This window comes from Marmota marmota, unplaced genomic scaffold, assembly GCF_001458135.2.
Source record: "Marmota marmota marmota unplaced genomic scaffold, marMar, whole genome shotgun sequence".
Classification (NCBI taxonomy): Eukaryota; Metazoa; Chordata; class Mammalia; order Rodentia; family Sciuridae; genus Marmota; species Marmota marmota.
In genome coordinates, this window is record NW_026000174.1 from 32,419,240 (window position 1) to 32,436,668 (window position 17,429).

General features: G+C 45.0%; 1 protein-coding gene across 17 annotated transcripts in view; it reads left to right on the forward strand.

Moving 5' to 3' along the window:
* Nav2 (neuron navigator 2) overlaps positions 1-17,429 on the forward strand; it is a 704,255-nt gene that overhangs the window by 538,327 nt on the left and 148,499 nt on the right. For all 17 annotated transcript variants that reach the window (XM_048788486.1, XM_048788480.1, XM_048788482.1 and 14 more), the window contains 3 exons: positions 976-1,088; positions 7,243-7,351; positions 9,304-9,693. In XM_048788486.1, coding sequence (XP_048644443.1) covers positions 976-1,088; positions 7,243-7,351; positions 9,304-9,693 — 612 coding nt within the window. The remainder of the gene's footprint in view (positions 1-975; positions 1,089-7,242; positions 7,352-9,303; positions 9,694-17,429) is intronic.

The window sequence follows — 17,429 nt, forward strand, 5'->3', positions numbered from 1 at the left end:
GGGGGGAAGAATAGGTGGGTGGTTTATCAGTCCATCTCCCATGGTCCATCTACATTCTTATCAAGCACTTTCTTGGGAGTGTGATGTGTGTGTGTTGGGGGGGGGGGATAGCTCAGTGTTAGTGTACAAGGTCCTGGGTTCAATTCCCAGCATCAAAAACAAAACAAACCAACAAAAAAGAACCCCTCTTTCCTCATAGACAGTGAAATCTGGCTGAATCAGTCCAGGATGGTAATGAATTAATACTCTCACAATAATTACGCATCTGAGCACGATTATAACATTGCACGTCATGCCTGAATGAACTCAGGTAGTTGTGGCAAGAAAGGGTTGCATGAAGCTGTTGCCTCAATTTGCTTGACAAATAAGGGCCTGGAGAAGGTTTGGGGAAGTACAGATTTCAGTCAAGTGTTGAAATTATGATCAATGAGACCTTTCATGTCAGAAGATCTGAGCTCTGAATCAGAGACCTGGAGGGCAAACACAGCTGCTTGGCATCCACTCCCGACTGGTTTTACAGTCACCTTTTCAGAGAGAACCATGTCAGGAGGATTGCCGGGGGGCGGGGAGAGGGGGCGTCAGTGGAGTCATCTTTATGCTTGACTTGCTGGTATTGCTGGTTACCTGGGAGTTGCTTTTTGGCATAGGTTAAATTATCCAAACCACCCAGCACCCTCCAGCGTTGTATTTGGCTAGACCTAGCTCCTTGAGGAGGGGTCAGAAAATCATTTCATAGTGAGGGATGACAGAATCTCTCCATTTGGGCAGTGGATATTTCATCTTTTCCAGTTCGGTGGCTCTCTCTGTTCTTAGGACATTGCTCCATGTGTGGCTAATGAATTATTTAGTGTCAGTCTGCTGATCTGCTCGGTTCTAAAACATCTTGCTGAAAGAGGTGATGGTGAGTGCTGTGGTCAGCCAGATGTAGTATTTACCTCTCCTGACAAGTGTGTCTGTTCTGGTTTGTATGTGAAGGTCCCAGACGGACACCGAGGGGAATGTCACGGCCGAGTCCAGCCCAGCGGGTGTGAACACAGAGCCTAGTCACTACACCAAGAGTGGACAGCCTGCTCTGGAGGAACTGACTGGTAAGTGTGGAGCCCCAGAAATTCTGCATCTGTTGGTGATGGAGCTTCCAAAGCAGCAGCCTGTAGGAATCTTCTGGCTTACCTGGTGGAATTGACTGAGGAGCTGAACAAACTTTCTTACCCTCCCAATTATTTTCCTTCTTTCCTTTTTTCCTTTTCTCCTCTCTTTCACAACCTCTCACTCCTCCCCAGAATTGTAAATGAGACTCATACTTGTTGGCAAGTTCTATTTTTAGGATACATTCAATGTCACTTAGGGGCTCAGGGCTACTCTGATACTTAACTATGTATCTCCATGTTTGCACTTCAGATAAAGTTGCTTTTCAACAAGATTTGGAATTCAAAAATTTTGAATTTTTTTCATTTCTTGTGGAGGTACAAATTACCATATGTTAGCATTTTCCATTAATTAGAAAGAAGATTTTAGCATGTTGCTTTTACCAAAAACATAAAATATCTCAAATTTTATTTAATTATGAACAATTTTTATTATTTTAGGGATATTATATGATATAAAAACATAAAATACACTTGTTATGTAGTTAATTCCACAGCTTAATGTTAAAGTATCTCTTTTTTTTTTTTTGGTACTGGGGTTTGAACACAGGGATGCTCTACCACCGAACTACATTCCCAGCTTTTTTTATGTTTTATTTTGAGACAGACCCTCTAAGTTGCCATGGCTGTCCTAGAACTTGCAATCCTCCTACCTCGGTCACTGAGTTTATAGGCCTGAACCACTGTGCCCAGCACATCACATTCTTAATATAAAGGAGAGAGGTCATATCTGGTTTTGATTTTTTTTTCTTTCTTTTTGATGCTGGGGATTGAACCCAGGGCCTCTTGTGTGCTAATAAGCACATGCTGTACCACTGAACTACATCTCCAGCTCATGATTTAGAACTCTTACTGTGGTATGTTCCAAGCCCACCTTGTCCGTCTCCCACCTTCTCCATTTCCCACCTTCTCCATCTTCCTCCTTTTTAGTCCCCCTTTCCTGTCCCCAAGCTTCATGCTCTGTACCAGTGGCTTCCCGTCAGGGCAGTGGTTGTATCGTTTATCTCCTATCTTGCCACTTCCAGAGTTGGGTTGAAAATTGAATCCATGTTTAAAATTCGTTTATTATCCTTGACTATACCATTTTAATAGCCTCACTGCAGCTGTGGAATTGGTCTGCAGCCCATGGGATTGAAGTTTACCCATCTGATCATTAGCTCTGAGTTTAACTATCCAGAGGCTCTGAGCGACCTAACCATTAACCATTCCCTTCTGAGTCCACTGGCTGGGTGTAGTGATGGTGCAGAGAGTCCTCAATGCATCTATAAGCAAGCTAGCTAATGGGTAAGGCCCCACATTCAGGATTGGTATTATGTCCTGTGCAAAGCTTATAGCTCCCTTACACATGAGCTCATGGATAGTATAGGAAAATGACCAGGGAGAGGCACATGAGGTTCAGATGATTGCTCAGGTCTCCATACACATTCCAGATCATGTTCTGTGTGCACACATCAAAAGAGCCAGGCGGGGATCAGTTATGTATCCCATGGAGTAGTGTGGGCTCCTGTCAGATATTGAGTCTCAGAAAAATCGGTATTTGAAAAGCAAAGCCAGTATCCAGAGAATATTCCAGATGTTTCTTAGGTTTCAGAGCAACATATTCAGCCTTGGCTCTTTCACCAATTTTCCTCCTCCTTCCGGTGTCTCCTGTACCACAAGACTGTGCAGCCAAGTCAGAACTCAGAAGCTTGACGTGTTGCCAGTGGTTGAGGCAGCAATTTGCACAGCCAGGTTTACCTGGTCATGTACTCTCTGGTGCTAAATGGAGCTGGCTGCTAGTGAAAATTCCCTTAGGCAGGGTGACTCATCTTTACATTTAAGCAGTAGAAAACACATGTGACTATAGTATGGATTTTTTTTTTTTTTAATGGAGACACTGAGTGGCATAAGGTTGAACTTAATTTGTCCACAGGCCATCACTTGAAATTGGCACCAGGATAGGGGGTTCCTGAGGAAGTTCCCCAAAAGGAAGGTGGACTTCAACTCAGGCCATGAGGGTCCTTGCTATCATCATGGACAGGAGTTTAGGGATGGGTCAAAGTGAGACACAGATTGGGTTTATTGAGAAAAAGGAAGAAGTACACACTCTGGGAGACAGGATGGAGTGTGGGTGTGGGAGAGGAATGCACTGGCTACATTTCAGCTGGGCATATTTATACCTGTGGACTCTATAGTGCAGAGACGTGGTCTAAGAGGGTGTTTTCAGCCCTCCATTGTGTTGGTAACTGGACGTGTTAACCATTGCCTACCAGGGGCAATTATTTTCTTCTTTGTTTTTGATGAAAACTTGCTAATCATTTCTCCACCAGAGAAATTTATTGTTCTGCTTGTTGAATGTAGACAGTACCTCACTGTTGTAACACTGAGAGTTTGATGGCCCACTCGGTGTATAGATGAAGTCATCAGATCCTCAAGATAAAGAATACTGACTTGTTGAGCAAAGGCATTCTTAGACCTGCTTTTCTTCTAGGTCCAAGACAGGAAGCAAATTATTTATGGACCTGTAGATAAGGCCTAATGATTGACTTAACAGTGCTGTTTATGACCAGAGTTTGTGAAAATGACCTTTTAATCTGGACTTTGAACCCATATGAAAGTGGACTTTGGGTCTGGACTTTGAATCACCACTCTCATTTGTCCCACATGTCTCTTCTCTGCCCATCCTTATGTCTTCTGTTCTACCTCAAAATGACTGAGTGATGTTTTTACGAGCGCCTTTGACCAGTTGCTTAGCTCTTCCCCTTCTTGATGCATGGATGGGTCTTCCCATGGTGTGTCTCCATGGACATTGCATCACAATTGAAAAGTGCATCTTGGGTTGTGGAGTTAGAAGGCACCATATACACCTTAACATCCAGGACACGAGTCCTTCCTATAGCTTTCTGACAGGTTCTCTTTCAGCTTTGACTCAAATATTTTTTTGTGACACAAAGGTTCTTCCTCTCTCTCTCTTTTTTTTTTTAAACCTAAAAAAAATGGAGTTTTTTATCCTTCTATTTCTCTTCCCTGGATATCATTCAACCTCCTGCAGCCCATAGACAGTTGCCATCATTTTCTATGCTGCAGTGTGCCCCTTATGCTCTTCCAGGTCAACATCCCAGGTTCCTTCATCTTCTTTTTCTAACACTGTGACATCCTACAAACTCGGTCATTAAGGGTCAGAACATGGGGCTCTCTCTGCAACAGTCTGTGGCTTGAGGGTGAGCTTTCTCTGAGCTGTGTGTAGACATGGCATAACTAACTTAGTTTTTAAGCTCTCTCTAGGAGCTGAAAGGGTCCCACAATGTCCACAGAGCTTGGTTGTGTTTTAACTTTTGTTGTAAGTTGTGAGTTGGTGGGAAAGTCTTACTTTTCAGCTAGTATCTGAGGAGGCATAGTGGGCCACACAGGATGTGGTCTCCAAGGTACACCTCGTGGATCACTGTGTTTCTACCTGACCCTGGCCATCTGCCCTAGAGTGGGCCTCTGAGGGGAGCAAGCATCTCCTGCAGGACCCCCAAGAGGGAAGTAGGACATGCACATTTGCTGAGCTCTCCTTTTACGGGGGGGTACATCATGTGTTCTGTGTTATCAGATTCTTGTACAAATCCCTTCTAGAGAAACGTGTTTTTAACTCCATTTTGCAGGTGAAATTGAAAGACTAAGTGCCTTGTTCAAGTTCAAGTGAGTAACAAAAACAGGGCCATGACTCACATCTTCATGGGAATGCAAAGCACATGCTTTCTCTTCCTATGCTGACCAAGCATTTTTTAGGCAATAAATATTTCTTAGGCATCTATATATTTGCATGGGGATTACCAAAAGTAAAGGTGCACACACATCTCCAGCTCAGAGATCTTTGAATTCCTTCTTTCCTTCTTTCCTTTTTTCCTTCCTGTAGAATCCAGAGCCTCACACATGATAGATAGGCAAGTACCGAGCCCAAATCTTTGAATTTCTAAAGGAGAATTAAGACAAGCAACTATGTCATTAATCAAGGTGTGGGTAAGTAAGTATACTTCTTGGGTATTAATTACTGGACTTGATTTGAAAACTGTTGTCCCTAGACTTCCTAATAAATGTTCACTGTAGGGCCTAGACCTGTCCAAAGGATCAGTATCTTTTTGGTAGTTTTACACAGATATGATGTGGCCAAACTGGCAATAAGAGAGATTTAATTGGAGGCCCAGGAGATACATGCAATGATATTTGTTCAAGGCCACAAGGGGGTAAAATTGACCTTTACCACTGCCTTCTTTTAAAAACATATGTGTGTGTATGTATATATATATGTGTGTGTGTGTGTGTGTGTGTGTGGTTTAAAGACTTGTGTGGGAAATCCGAGCACTGTTCAGATAAGAAAAAAATGCTTTTTCAATTCCTCTGGGTTAAAAGGGGGCAGATAATTGAAAACAGTTGCACTTTTAAGATTAGAGAGTTGACTGTAGTGAATTTCCTCCATAAAAGCCCAATGGCTGTCCTTTTCTCCATCCTCCAGACCCCCAGCACCATCATGCCGAGAACAACCTGAGGAAGTTGTTATTATCAGAAGAGAAGCCTAATTCTGCAGTATATCTTAGATGCCCTGTTGCCCTATTAGTGATAGTTACTGGAACTTCTACTTGGCATCTAATGAAAATCCCACTTGCTGCTGCCAACACATACTGTGTTCTGTAGGAGGAATTCTTTTAAAATGTTGCTCAACCCTTGAAAATAGTCATAGGCTTTGCAGGACCCTTGATTTTGGTTCCCCAGGCTTTTCAGCCCTCCCTGAAATTACTCTGAGGAGGAAAATGTTCCATCCCTTTAATCAGGATTATAGTTCTTCTCCTCTTCTTTTTTTTTTTTTTAAATATTTATTTATTTATTTTTAGTTTTCGGCCGACACAACATTTTTGTTTGTATGTGGTGCTGAGGATTGAACCCGGGCTGCACGCATGCCAGGCGAGCGCGCTACCGCTTGAGCCACATCCCCAGCCCTCTTCTCCTCTTCTCATCCCCTTGTGAGGCTGAATGCAACGGCGTAGCCAGAGAACCTGAAACAGGGCTGTGCTGAGAGGCACGTCTCTTCCTAGCTTGTGGGTGGCGTGTTTCTTACGGCACGTTAGCGCGAGCCTGAACTCTGCTTGGCCAAGTGTCTCATGGAAATCTTTCCCAGAGAATGGAATTCTGTGGTTCTGCCAAAGAGAAGCCCAGCAGTTTCTTGGTGGCTCCCTGCTCTACATCACTAGCTGGATGTATTGGGCACTATGCAAAGGGACCTCAGGATCTTAGCCTGGTTTGCTTCCCCAGCTGCCCTATGCGGTCAGTACTATTACTATGCTCATTTTAGGAAGATGGAATCAGAAAGAAGGAGAAGACCAGCACCTTTCCCACAGCTAATCATGCAGCCAGTAAGCAGGGGAGGTAGAATCTGAGGTGCCACAGTCCATCTGACAAGGGAGAAAGCAAACCTGTCTGTAGAATCACTTGTGGTTAACAAGTGCAGGTCCTTGAGCCACTGTGAGCTCTTTTTGTAAAGCAGAGCTGGAAGACAGATGTGTATATCACCAATAGGTGAGAGAACAGTGCCACACACACTTTTGAAGGGCAGAAAATGACTGGGGAGTGCTCAGTCCTGACCTGTCTTCATTAGAAACCATGCGAAAGTACGTTTACATCTCCAACTAAGGCGCTTTGCATTTTCCTCAAGTTGAACTTGATCAACTTCCAGAGGAAACTGGAGGAGGAATCTCCATGAATTTAACAGCCTCCTCTGGGCATCTGTTCAGTCAATCATCCACTTTCAAATCCTTATTTAGCACCAATAGCTGAAACCTGGCTATAGTCACAAATATATTGCTTGTTGCTTTCATGAACTTTACAGTCAATCAAAAAGTTACACTGCTTTTGCGCGGGTAGTACTAGGGATAGCTCAGGAGTGCTTTACCACTGAGCTATAAAACCTCAGCCCTTTTTATTCTTTATTTTGCTAAGTTGATGAGGGCCTCACTAAGTTGCTGAGGCTGTCCTTGAACTTGTGATCCTCTTGCCTCCACCTCCCGAGTTGCTGGGACGACAGGTGTGCACCACCAGGGCTGGCTAAAATTTAAACTAATCTTAACTTTCATCTTTCCAGGGGAAGATCCTGAGGCTCGGCGGCTGCGGACAGTGAAGAACATCGCTGACCTGCGGCAGAATTTGGAGGAAACCATGTCTAGTTTACGGGGAACTCAGGTTACACACAGGTATCTGCAGTGTGAGCTGGTTTGTGGAACTAGCTGGGAGGTTGATTTTCACTGCCATCTGAAAAGTGATTTAGTTAGTAGTGGAAGAAATAACCTGGCTCCCCAAATATGCTAGCAGAGAGAAGGCCAGACAACACACCAAAGAGAAGGAGAGGGAGCAAAAAGAGAGATTCCTCCTCCAAAGTGGAAGGTTATTAAATCCTTTCCGTGGAGGACACTGTGGAGCAGCTGTATTTCAACTTCTCTTTACTCACATTTCCCACAACTATATCCTGCAGTTAAAAGGAGCAGGTGAACTGAGCCTGACCTGTGTGATAAGTTGAATAACTTGAATCCCTCCCCAGTCTTCTGATATCCAACAGCCCACGATATTGTTGGTCATGCACGTGCATCATCAGGCATGTAAGGAAATGCTGATAACCACCTATGATCATGTTAACTATGATTTAGTTGGACGGATTACGTTGGAAACACTTATCAGGTCGTTTCCTTTGCGCAGCAAGAAGTTGAAGAGGGCACCACCTGGGATATCCTTTGTGATTTTGGCACAAGGAGGTTTTACAGTTTGTGTTTGGCTTTGAAAATCAAAGAGAAGGGCTGGGGGTGCTGGGGGTGCGGCTCAGTGGTAAAGTGCTTGCCTAGTATGTTCGAGGCCCTGGGTTCAATTCCCAGCCCTGCAAAAAAAAAAAAAGAAATCAAAGAGAAGTTCAGTTTCCCCTGCTGAACTCTGAAGTCTCTATTGCTTCTCTAGTTGCAGTTTTTATTTCTTTTTTTTTTTTTCCCTTTGATAATTGAGTGTAGGGAGGAGACATCAGGCTTCCCCCAGCCAGCAATTTTGCAGATGGGATTTAACGCCATGGGCTCTGTCTTCAATAGCACCAAGGGGTTCAATATGAAGAAAGTCAGGCCACTTCCAGGATTGGGGTAGGGAGGTGCAAAAACAGCTCCAGGAGCCAAACAGGTTCTTCCAAATGAACTTGGGGGCTTTGGGGTGACGTCTCTTAAGCCCTTGGGTATTTAAAGGACATGCAGCCAGATGCTAGGTCATGTGACTCTATGATTAGATACAAAACCTTTCCCTTTTCCCACCATAATCACTGACACTGACTTAATGTTGATGCAGCATTAGTTTTGATGGATCTATGGGCTTGAACTAGGATATAATTATGACAGGAGAAAAAGCTTCAATGGTTTTTTTTCTCTGCAAGACAGAATCTCACTCCGTGCCCACTTAGGAAAGCTGACTGCTATTCTAAGAAGATACAGATGATCTGCTTGATCACACACAGAGCATGCAGGGCTCTGATGATGATGGAGCATAAAGGGTCTTTCTGATGCCTAAGGATGAGCTTAGTTTCCTGGAAGATTCCCACCCATGTGACATGATTTATTAGCCCTGGCATTGGCCAGTCTTTTGGGTCAAAAAGTACAAAGAGTAGGAGAAGCAAAGGTCTGGGGGAAATGGACCTTGGAGGGTTAGAGGATGAGAGCAGTACCCTCTCTTCAGCTGGGAGGGACTAAGGATGTGAGATATGGCATTAGGAACTTCAGATAGACTGGTGCATCCTTCCCTAAAGGAAAAGAGCAGCAATTCTCAAACGAAAGGGCAGTCAGGAACCTTTAGGCTGCGTCTTTGTTGGTTCAGCATTCTCCATTTCCTTTCCTGAATTGGAAAGAATATTCCAGTAGTTTAATTAAAGTCATTGGGACAGGATGCTATACTTTTCATCAGGGAAAAGGTCTCCTGGCCCTTTTAGATCATTGCATAGACGTGCAACTTCCCTTTTTCACCATCTTTAGCGGAGGAAATACATTCCGTGGTACCTGGTGCCTCTTATATACTTTACATAGAAGGAATTCTTTATAATTCTAAAAAAAAATTAAACCACGTACAAACCACAGAGGATCCTAGGCATGTTAGGGTCTAACCCTGGTTGTTTTCATGTTTTTAGCACATTGGAAACAACGTTCGATACCAACGTCACCACAGAGATAAGTGGCCGTAGCATTCTCAGCTTGACGGGGAGGCCCACCCCTCTGTCCTGGAGACTTGGCCAGTCCAGTCCTCGGCTTCAGGCAGGAGACGCCCCCTCCATGGGCAATGGGTACCCACCTCGAGCCAACGCCAGCCGGTTCATCAGCACCGAGTCAGGCCGCTATGTGTACTCCGCCCCCCTGAGGAGGCAGCTGGCCTCCAGGGGCAGCAGCATCTGCCATGCGGATGTGTCAGACAAGGCAGGAGATGAGGTGGACCTGGAGGGCATCAGCATGGATGCCCCTGGCTACATGAGTGATGGAGACGTCCTCAGCAAGAACATCCGAGCTGATGATATCACCAGCGGGTGAGTGAGTGCCTGGGCTCCTGTCTGTCGTTTAGCCAAGCGGGAGAAGCCTTGGCCCCTGCTTTCCCTTTTGCACAGCCTTTACTTCAGTTTGGAGCAGATCACTCTGGCTGCCTCAGTTTCTGCCGTCTGTGTTGGAGGCTGCGTGGCGTGGCAGGGACACTGCTGGGCTGAGTCAGAACACCTGGGTTGACAGGTTTGGCTGGTAACTCTCAAGTCCCCACCAGCTGCCAGAGTGACACTGGAAAACAAACCTGCCACCTCGGTCCCTTAAACAAACCTTGCACTGAGCTGCGTCCCCACCTTTTAGGACGGCCTACCCAGTCCTGAGGGACCTGGCCCTACCTGCTTCTCCAACCTAATCAGTCTTCCCCCACCTTGCTCTCTCCCTGCTGCAGCTCCTTCCATTCTTCCATCTTCCAAAAAACAGCCTTTGCACTCATTTCTGGTCCTGGATTCTGCTTCCAGAACTCTACATAGCTAGTTTCCACTTGCTGCTCAGTTGACACCTCTGTGAACGGGCCCTTTTTGACCGCTTAGTTTGAAGTAGTTTGTGTCCTGCCCCTGCGCCAGTTACCTCTGTCACCCTGTGTTGGGTGCTAACCTTATTGTTTCCCTGCCCTCTGGTACTTGCAACCTGTTGCACCATGAAGCTGGAGTATTGCCTTGCTTCTTCATCACGGAATCACTTCTGCAATGACACAATAGGAGCTTATAAATAAAGCTGAATTAATGAGCCCAAGGGCGGGTGAACGAAGGAACAAACCCTAACTGCCTGTTTCTTGATTGGTTCATGTGTAAAGTTAAGGATAGTGATGAGAGATTACTAAGGACCTTTTAGATGAGCGTGTCACGGCTTTGTGTAGATGAGGCCTGGCTTCCTGTTTGTAGCTTCACTTTGAGATCACTGCACAAATAAGGTGTGTTTCTTTATCTCACTTGACTGAGGCTTCTTAATTTATCAACAGGACTTGTCCAAAAGTTCTCCAAGTTCTTTTCCACCTCTAAATGGTTCTAGTGATGAAAATTACATATAAGGAAAATCAGGAATAGAATAATCATGCCACTCATTTCCATGAAAATTATAGTCAGGAACCCCCTGGGTGAGTCAGTATTTTCACAATTTTAATAATAGCCAACTCCCCTGTGATGTGCGGAGAAGGGTGCGGGTGCTCTACATGTATTATCTTGCTCTGTCCTCACAGCAGTCCTTTGAAGTGAATGATCTCATAATCCCCATTTTATAGATGAGGAAACTGAAGTTCCAGAAGGCAAGTCCAATAACTTGCCATGATTATGCAGCTGTCAAGAGGCAGAGCCCATGGCCAGTGGCTCATCATTCTTAACCACATGGAACGCTCTTGCCTAGCACTGTACTGCTGCATTGAAATAGCACAACTGCTAGAGTTTATTTCAAAAATTTTAAAATTTTGCATAGCTCTGTCTGTATGACTAAAATTGTTCTTTTATCTAATTAGAAGCATAGGCATAGCAGTTGTGCTAATCAACTTTCCATTGCTGTGACAAAATACCTGAGATAAGTCAACTTAAAGGAGAAAAGATTTATTTTGGCTTATGGTTTCAGAGATGTGGTCCAAGATGACTTGGCTCCATTGTTTCCACTCCTGTGGTGAAGCAGAACAGCATGGTGGGGAGCATGTGGTGGAGCAAAGCTGCTCACCTTATGGCAGCCAGGAAGAAAAGAGGGAGAAAGAGGCCAGCGACTAGATATTCCCTTCAAGAACACACCTCATTGACTTACTTCCTCCACGTAGGCCCTGCCCCCAGAAGTCTCCACCACCTGCCAATAGCACCACCAGCTGGGGACCAAGGCTTCAACACCAGAGCCTTAGGGCTACATTCCAGACATTCCAAGCTGTAACTGAGGTGCTTTCCTTTGTAGTAGTAAAAATCTTTGAAAATGAAAGCCACCAGACTCTTAATGATTTAACAAATTTCTGCTATCTGGAACTGCTGGGAAAGCTGATGCACTGATAAATTAAGTGATCTGGTCAACTTAGAGCATATTTTGCATTCCTAATTTTCCATAAATGTGAAGAATAGTAATATACACCTGTTCATAAAAGTGAATTGCACACAATTTAATCTTTTATAATTGTTTGGAAGACTTTTGGTATCTAGCATAACCCCAAATTTTATCATTATTAATTCTCAATTCACTCTACTACTCTAAAATCCTAATTACTTTGACTCCTTTGAATACTGTAACAAAGACCTCATTTTATTGCTGGACCAGTCTTTTAATCCTAACTGGTCAGTGAATTAATTTTGATGTAGTTTTGGCACTGTCCACAAGGTGGAGACATTGGGACACTCCAAACTCTTAGTGGTGTCACAGGGAGAAACTCCTGGTTTCCCTGGCCACCCACACCAGAGCCTTCCCCTTGCTACAAAAGCCCAAGTGTTTACATTTCAGTTCCTGCTTTGCAAAGCTTACATTTTTAGCATGTGAGATAGTGCTTAGAGCAGGCCTAGATAAAAGTGCAGAAATGTAAGCAAACTACCCAATTACTGAAATCTGAAAACTTTGGTCTGGTTTTTCTTCTCTTGCTCCTTTTACTGCAGGAATTTACCTTCAAAATAAGGATAGCCCAGATGACACTTAATGCTCCTTCTGCTAGTATCATTCTAGGACACTTGTTAAGCATGTGTGCATCTGTGAGTGTACTGGGGAAAGTCAGCTTTTGCCTTTACGTGCTGGGCTCAAGGCAAGTCACTTCGTGTCTTTCCTATTGATGTCTTTTTCTGTACATAGACATGACAAGGTTGTAAGCATCAAACAGCTGGTCACTTGTTCTGTTCTTCAGAATCTGATGTCAGTCGTTGGTGAGGCCATTGATGGAATCGGGGAAAAACAAACTGAGCCCTGTGACATTAGGCATGTCATTTAATTTCCTTAAGCCTTTTTTTTTAAATATTTATTTTTAGTTCTCGGCGGACACAACATCTTTGTTTGTATGTGGTGCTGAGGATCGAACCCGGGCCGCACGCATGCCAGGCGAGCGCGCTACCACTTGAGCCACATCCCCAGCCCCTTCCTTAAGCCTTAAAGCACTAAATGTGAGGGTTTTTTTTTTTTAATTTAAATTTTGATTTTATTATATTTCTGGTATTGGGGATTGAACTTATCTATTGCTGAACTATATCCCCAGTCCTTAATAAATTTTGAGACAGGATCTCACTAAGTTGCCCAGGCCTGCCTCCGCCTCCTGAGTAACTGGGATTCCAGGTGTGTGCCACCATACCAGGTGTAAACATGGTTCTAACCTTCTATAGTTAGACTTCTTCCTGAGGTTGTGTCATATAAATGACAAATATCTAATGAAGACACAAAATTTCAGCCAGGATCTAGCTATCATACCCAAGTATCCAGACACTTGGCAACAATGAAATGATGAAAATTTACATCTTAGGTATTTGGCTTAATGGAAACTTAGCCTTGATATATGAGTAATAGTGGATCGATCAGTGCCAAGTCTTCTTTGAGGAACGTTCTTGCAAAAGTTGGCCACAAGTGCATTCAGAAAAACTCTAGTTGTTTTTAAAAATGACACTGTACCTTGGCTCAGTGTAGCAGCTACCTCTTGACATCTCTAGCTTATGTTCTTCACCGGGGTGCATCCTTCAGTGCTGGCTAAGGAAGGACAGAAGTTACTTTATCACCATGGAGTTTAGCTAAGTACTTGATGGCAAATGCCTCTTTGTCTTTGTATGTATATGTTTATCAAACCCCCGTATTGCACTTAAGTTAATGCCAGGCATGTCTAAATACTTTACAAGCTATCATCTGATCTCACCCTCCTTTTATTAGATTGATAAGTTGGGTATTGGCTGTGTTGGAAAAGGAATTAAAATGACAGATGAAGATGTCTCTTATTAAGTTCTAATCTCAAGTCAATTCTCTACTCACATTCTAAAAATTCAGAGTGCCACATGCTACATAATAAAATTAAAGGGACAGACTTCACGTCCATATGTTTCGAAAGGTTTTATTTGCCAAGAGAGCACTGAGTTGCATAGTCTTCCAAAGTATAAATATGTATCACTTCATGGGGGATAAAAATGACCATTTGAACTTAACATCTGAAATTTTCTGCCAATAAGAACCTTTAAGGGGCTTCCCAGAGCCTTTGGGAACAAACCTGGACTCCATAACTGAACATGGGAGGCTCTTAGTGGCCTCTGCCTTCCCTTGGTTGCTCCTGGCCACACCAGGAGATCATATCTACCTCAAGTATCAGACACTTGGAAACACCCCAGGGCTCTGTCCTTCTCACTGCTGTAGGGCACTGCCCTCAGCAGAGGCTGTCTCCAGCATTTGCAAAGCTCTGTGCCTGCTTTCTGCCTGGGATTCTTTTCCCCAGGAGTCCATGTGACTGAGCCCAAAAAAACACCTCCCCTGCAATGTCCCCCAGACTCCCTCAGTCAGAGTTAGCTGTGTCTTGTGTGTTTCTGATGGCTTTGGTTCTTTCCTAGACGGTGTGTAAGCTTTTCACTTTGCATGTGAAGTGTTCGAGGAGGACTGGCTGGTGGCCATAGTTTTAAGGGACTTGAGATTTAATCCTGGCTCTGCCAGGTGAACTGGAACAACTTCTTAATCTTTGAAAATTGGAGGTAGAGAACTTAGTTAGCCCCTGACAAAGAGTCCAACATGCTCAAGAAACATGTATGTGTCTCTGTCTGTCTGTTCTCCATTAAACTCGGAGCTCCCAGAAGGTAGACAGTGCCTGTTAATTTTCTAAGCCCAGAGAGCAGAACCTAGTAGGTATTGCCTATTCTTGATGTCTAGCCCAGCAGGACCTTGGACTTATATAACTTGTCACCACCAGCTGTGGAAGTCCATGGTTCTGTTTGTAGAACACTTGGAGGAAAGCTGCGTATCCCGTGCGTCCATCTCACAGCCAGCGTAGGGTGCAGTGCTCTGCTGTCTGCTGGTTTGTAACATTAGACATCATGATATTGGGTTGAGACTCCCTGCTAGTGACATCCAGGGCCGAGGAAGCTGCATTTCAAGTGTGGCCTGACATTGTGGAAGGGGAAGAGGGTTATGAGCACTCTGGTCTTCAACGGTGACTTGGTGGCAGGGGTTACTCCATCAGCAGATGTGACCACAGACTCAAGCTGGGAGACTTGGCTCCCCAGAAGTGGAAGAGCCATCTCTGCTGAATCACCTGTTGCTCTGTAAATATGTCAGGGTGTGGCTCAGGTAGCTTACTAGGACAAAACACCACCCAACTGCCCTCCAGGCTGCAGAAGGTTATTTCTCACAGTTCTGGAGGCTGGAAGGTCTGAGAGGGCCAGGATCTAGGGAACGCACTTCTCCTGACTTATGGATGGTGACTTTCTTACTGTGGCTTCACTTGGTAGAGAAAGGACACTGGTGTGTTTTCCTCTCCTTACAAAGACACTAATCCCATCTTAGGGGTCTCTACCCTTGTGACCTCATCTAAACTTAATTGCTTCCCAAAGGCCCTACCTCCTAGTGATATCACACTGGGGTCAGAGCTGCAGCGATATAGGAATTTGAGGGAGACACACTCTTGCAGCCCACTCAGGGAGTTCCATGCTTTGAAACACCATTTTCATGTGTAATTCCCTATGCTGTTCTCTTCATTGCTACCAGGTCACCTCCTCTCTGAAGCCTTCTCTAATTTCATCTGAGCAGAGGTGGGAACTCCTCTCTGGGATCCCCTGATACGTGAAGTATCTGTGACAGCACTGTGGCACCACATCAGAATTACTAAGTGTATATGCACGTGTACGTGTAATACATGTGAGAGAAAGAAGAGAACAAAACCCATGCCTGTCACATGCTCTGAAGGTTCAGGTCACACCTCTCCAATGCTTATATACCTCTATTGGCTATACAGTGCCCAGTCAGTGGTATTTGTTGGATGAGCTACAACTGACCTTAAATAAGATATAGCTCTCTGTCTCTCTAGATGGATATGTGCCTGAGATTGAGGCCTCTTTGAGTGAGCTTGAGGCCCCAGCTATGCAGTCTTCCTTCTTCTTGGCCCTGTCTTACCCTCTGATTAGCCCAGACCTTAGCACCTTCTCCATCCAGGTGAGCCTGACGTCAACGGTATGGGAAAACGAGGGCAGTTCAGGCCATTTGCCAACTAGGTTAGTGGAAGACAGAGGGGCCCAGTCCTCTTTTCCTTTCTTCCTTGAACATCACAGGACAGATGTGTGAGGTATTCCTCACCAAGGTATATAGGAGAGCATGAGAGACTCTTTCCCTCTGTCCTTCCAGGCCAGACAAGGAGCTGCTCTGGCAGGCTGTTGTTCCTGGCAAACTGATAGGAGAGGAAGTCAGGAATGTGCCCTGGGGCCAAGATAAATGGTTTGAGGAGAGTCTGTCCTGAAAGGCCCTGATTCCTGGCAGCTTCATCAGGGTGTGGCAGCCATCTCTGATTTGAAAAGGATAGGTTCCTATTTCTCTGGGCGGATCCCACTGCACTGATCTGGGCTGGTGGGCTCCCGGAAGGCTCAGGAAGCTCAGGCTGCCAGCCGGCCACTGGGCGGGTCTTGGTGGGATTAGAAAGCTTGGCCACCATGGGCAGTAGAGACTCAGCTCCATGAGACCAATCTGGACCCTCGAGGAAGAGATGGACAGTTTCTCTAGTTCACAACACCTCAGACACTAAACCTGTGGAGTTGTTTTTCCAGCTACACACCAACCAATTCTTCTGTGCCAGAAGGGTGGCCCATGGTTCAATTTAGCTCTGACACTATCTACCTAGAGTTGATCATCGACCCCTCAGGCACTGCCCCACAAGACTGCCATGCCCTACCTCTGGTGCCATTAGTGGATCCCCACGTTACCCACACTTCTGTCCAAGGTGTCTACAAGTTGAGGGTCCCCATAACTCCTTCCCCAGGCTCAGTAATTCACTGTGATGGCTCACAGAACTCAGGGGAACACTTTAGTTATTATTGCTAGTTTATTATTAGGCATATCAAAAAGGCTACAAAGGAGCAGCTGGATGAAATGTACATAGGGCAAGGTATGAGGGTGCAGGGAGTTTCTGTGGACACCCTGCTTCTGGCACCTCTGTATGATGACCAACCCAGAAACTGTCTGCACTGCATAGTTTAGGGGTTTTGTGAGGTCCCGTTTTGCAGGTGTGACAGAGCCAGTCACCAGCCATTCTTGATTAAATCAGTCCCTAGGCCCTCTCTGCTTGGATTCCTCTGGCCACCAGCTCCCATCCTCCAAGGGTCAATGGGACAGCAAAAACTCAAGTTATAAATAACAAGGACATCACCACTCCCACCCCATCTCTCTGGAAATTCCAAGGATTTAATGGCCCTATGCAGGAACCAGGGCAGAAACCAAATTATATTTCTTATCATGTCGTAGCAAGTCACTTGCTCCTAGTGCCCCTTATATTTAGAGACATAAAAGGTCCAGTGAGGCTCCAAGATGAAGGTGCAGGCCCAGGTAGCCCACTAGATTGGCAATGGGGTTGGGCCAGTCCCCTCTGCAGTGCTTCCATTCCTCTCCTCTCCCCTCAGTGTTTCCCCAGAGACAGGCCCCATGCTGCATGAATTCTCAGAAACCATGCTTTTCCCTGTCTAATCCTTTCCTTGGTGTTAAATATCGGAGCAAGTACAATGACCCCTGTTCTCCTGAGCAGCTCTCTGAATAGAGTCAGCAAGCTCAGAGTCCTGAAGGGAGCGGGATTGATTTCCCCTAGGGTTGTGGAACA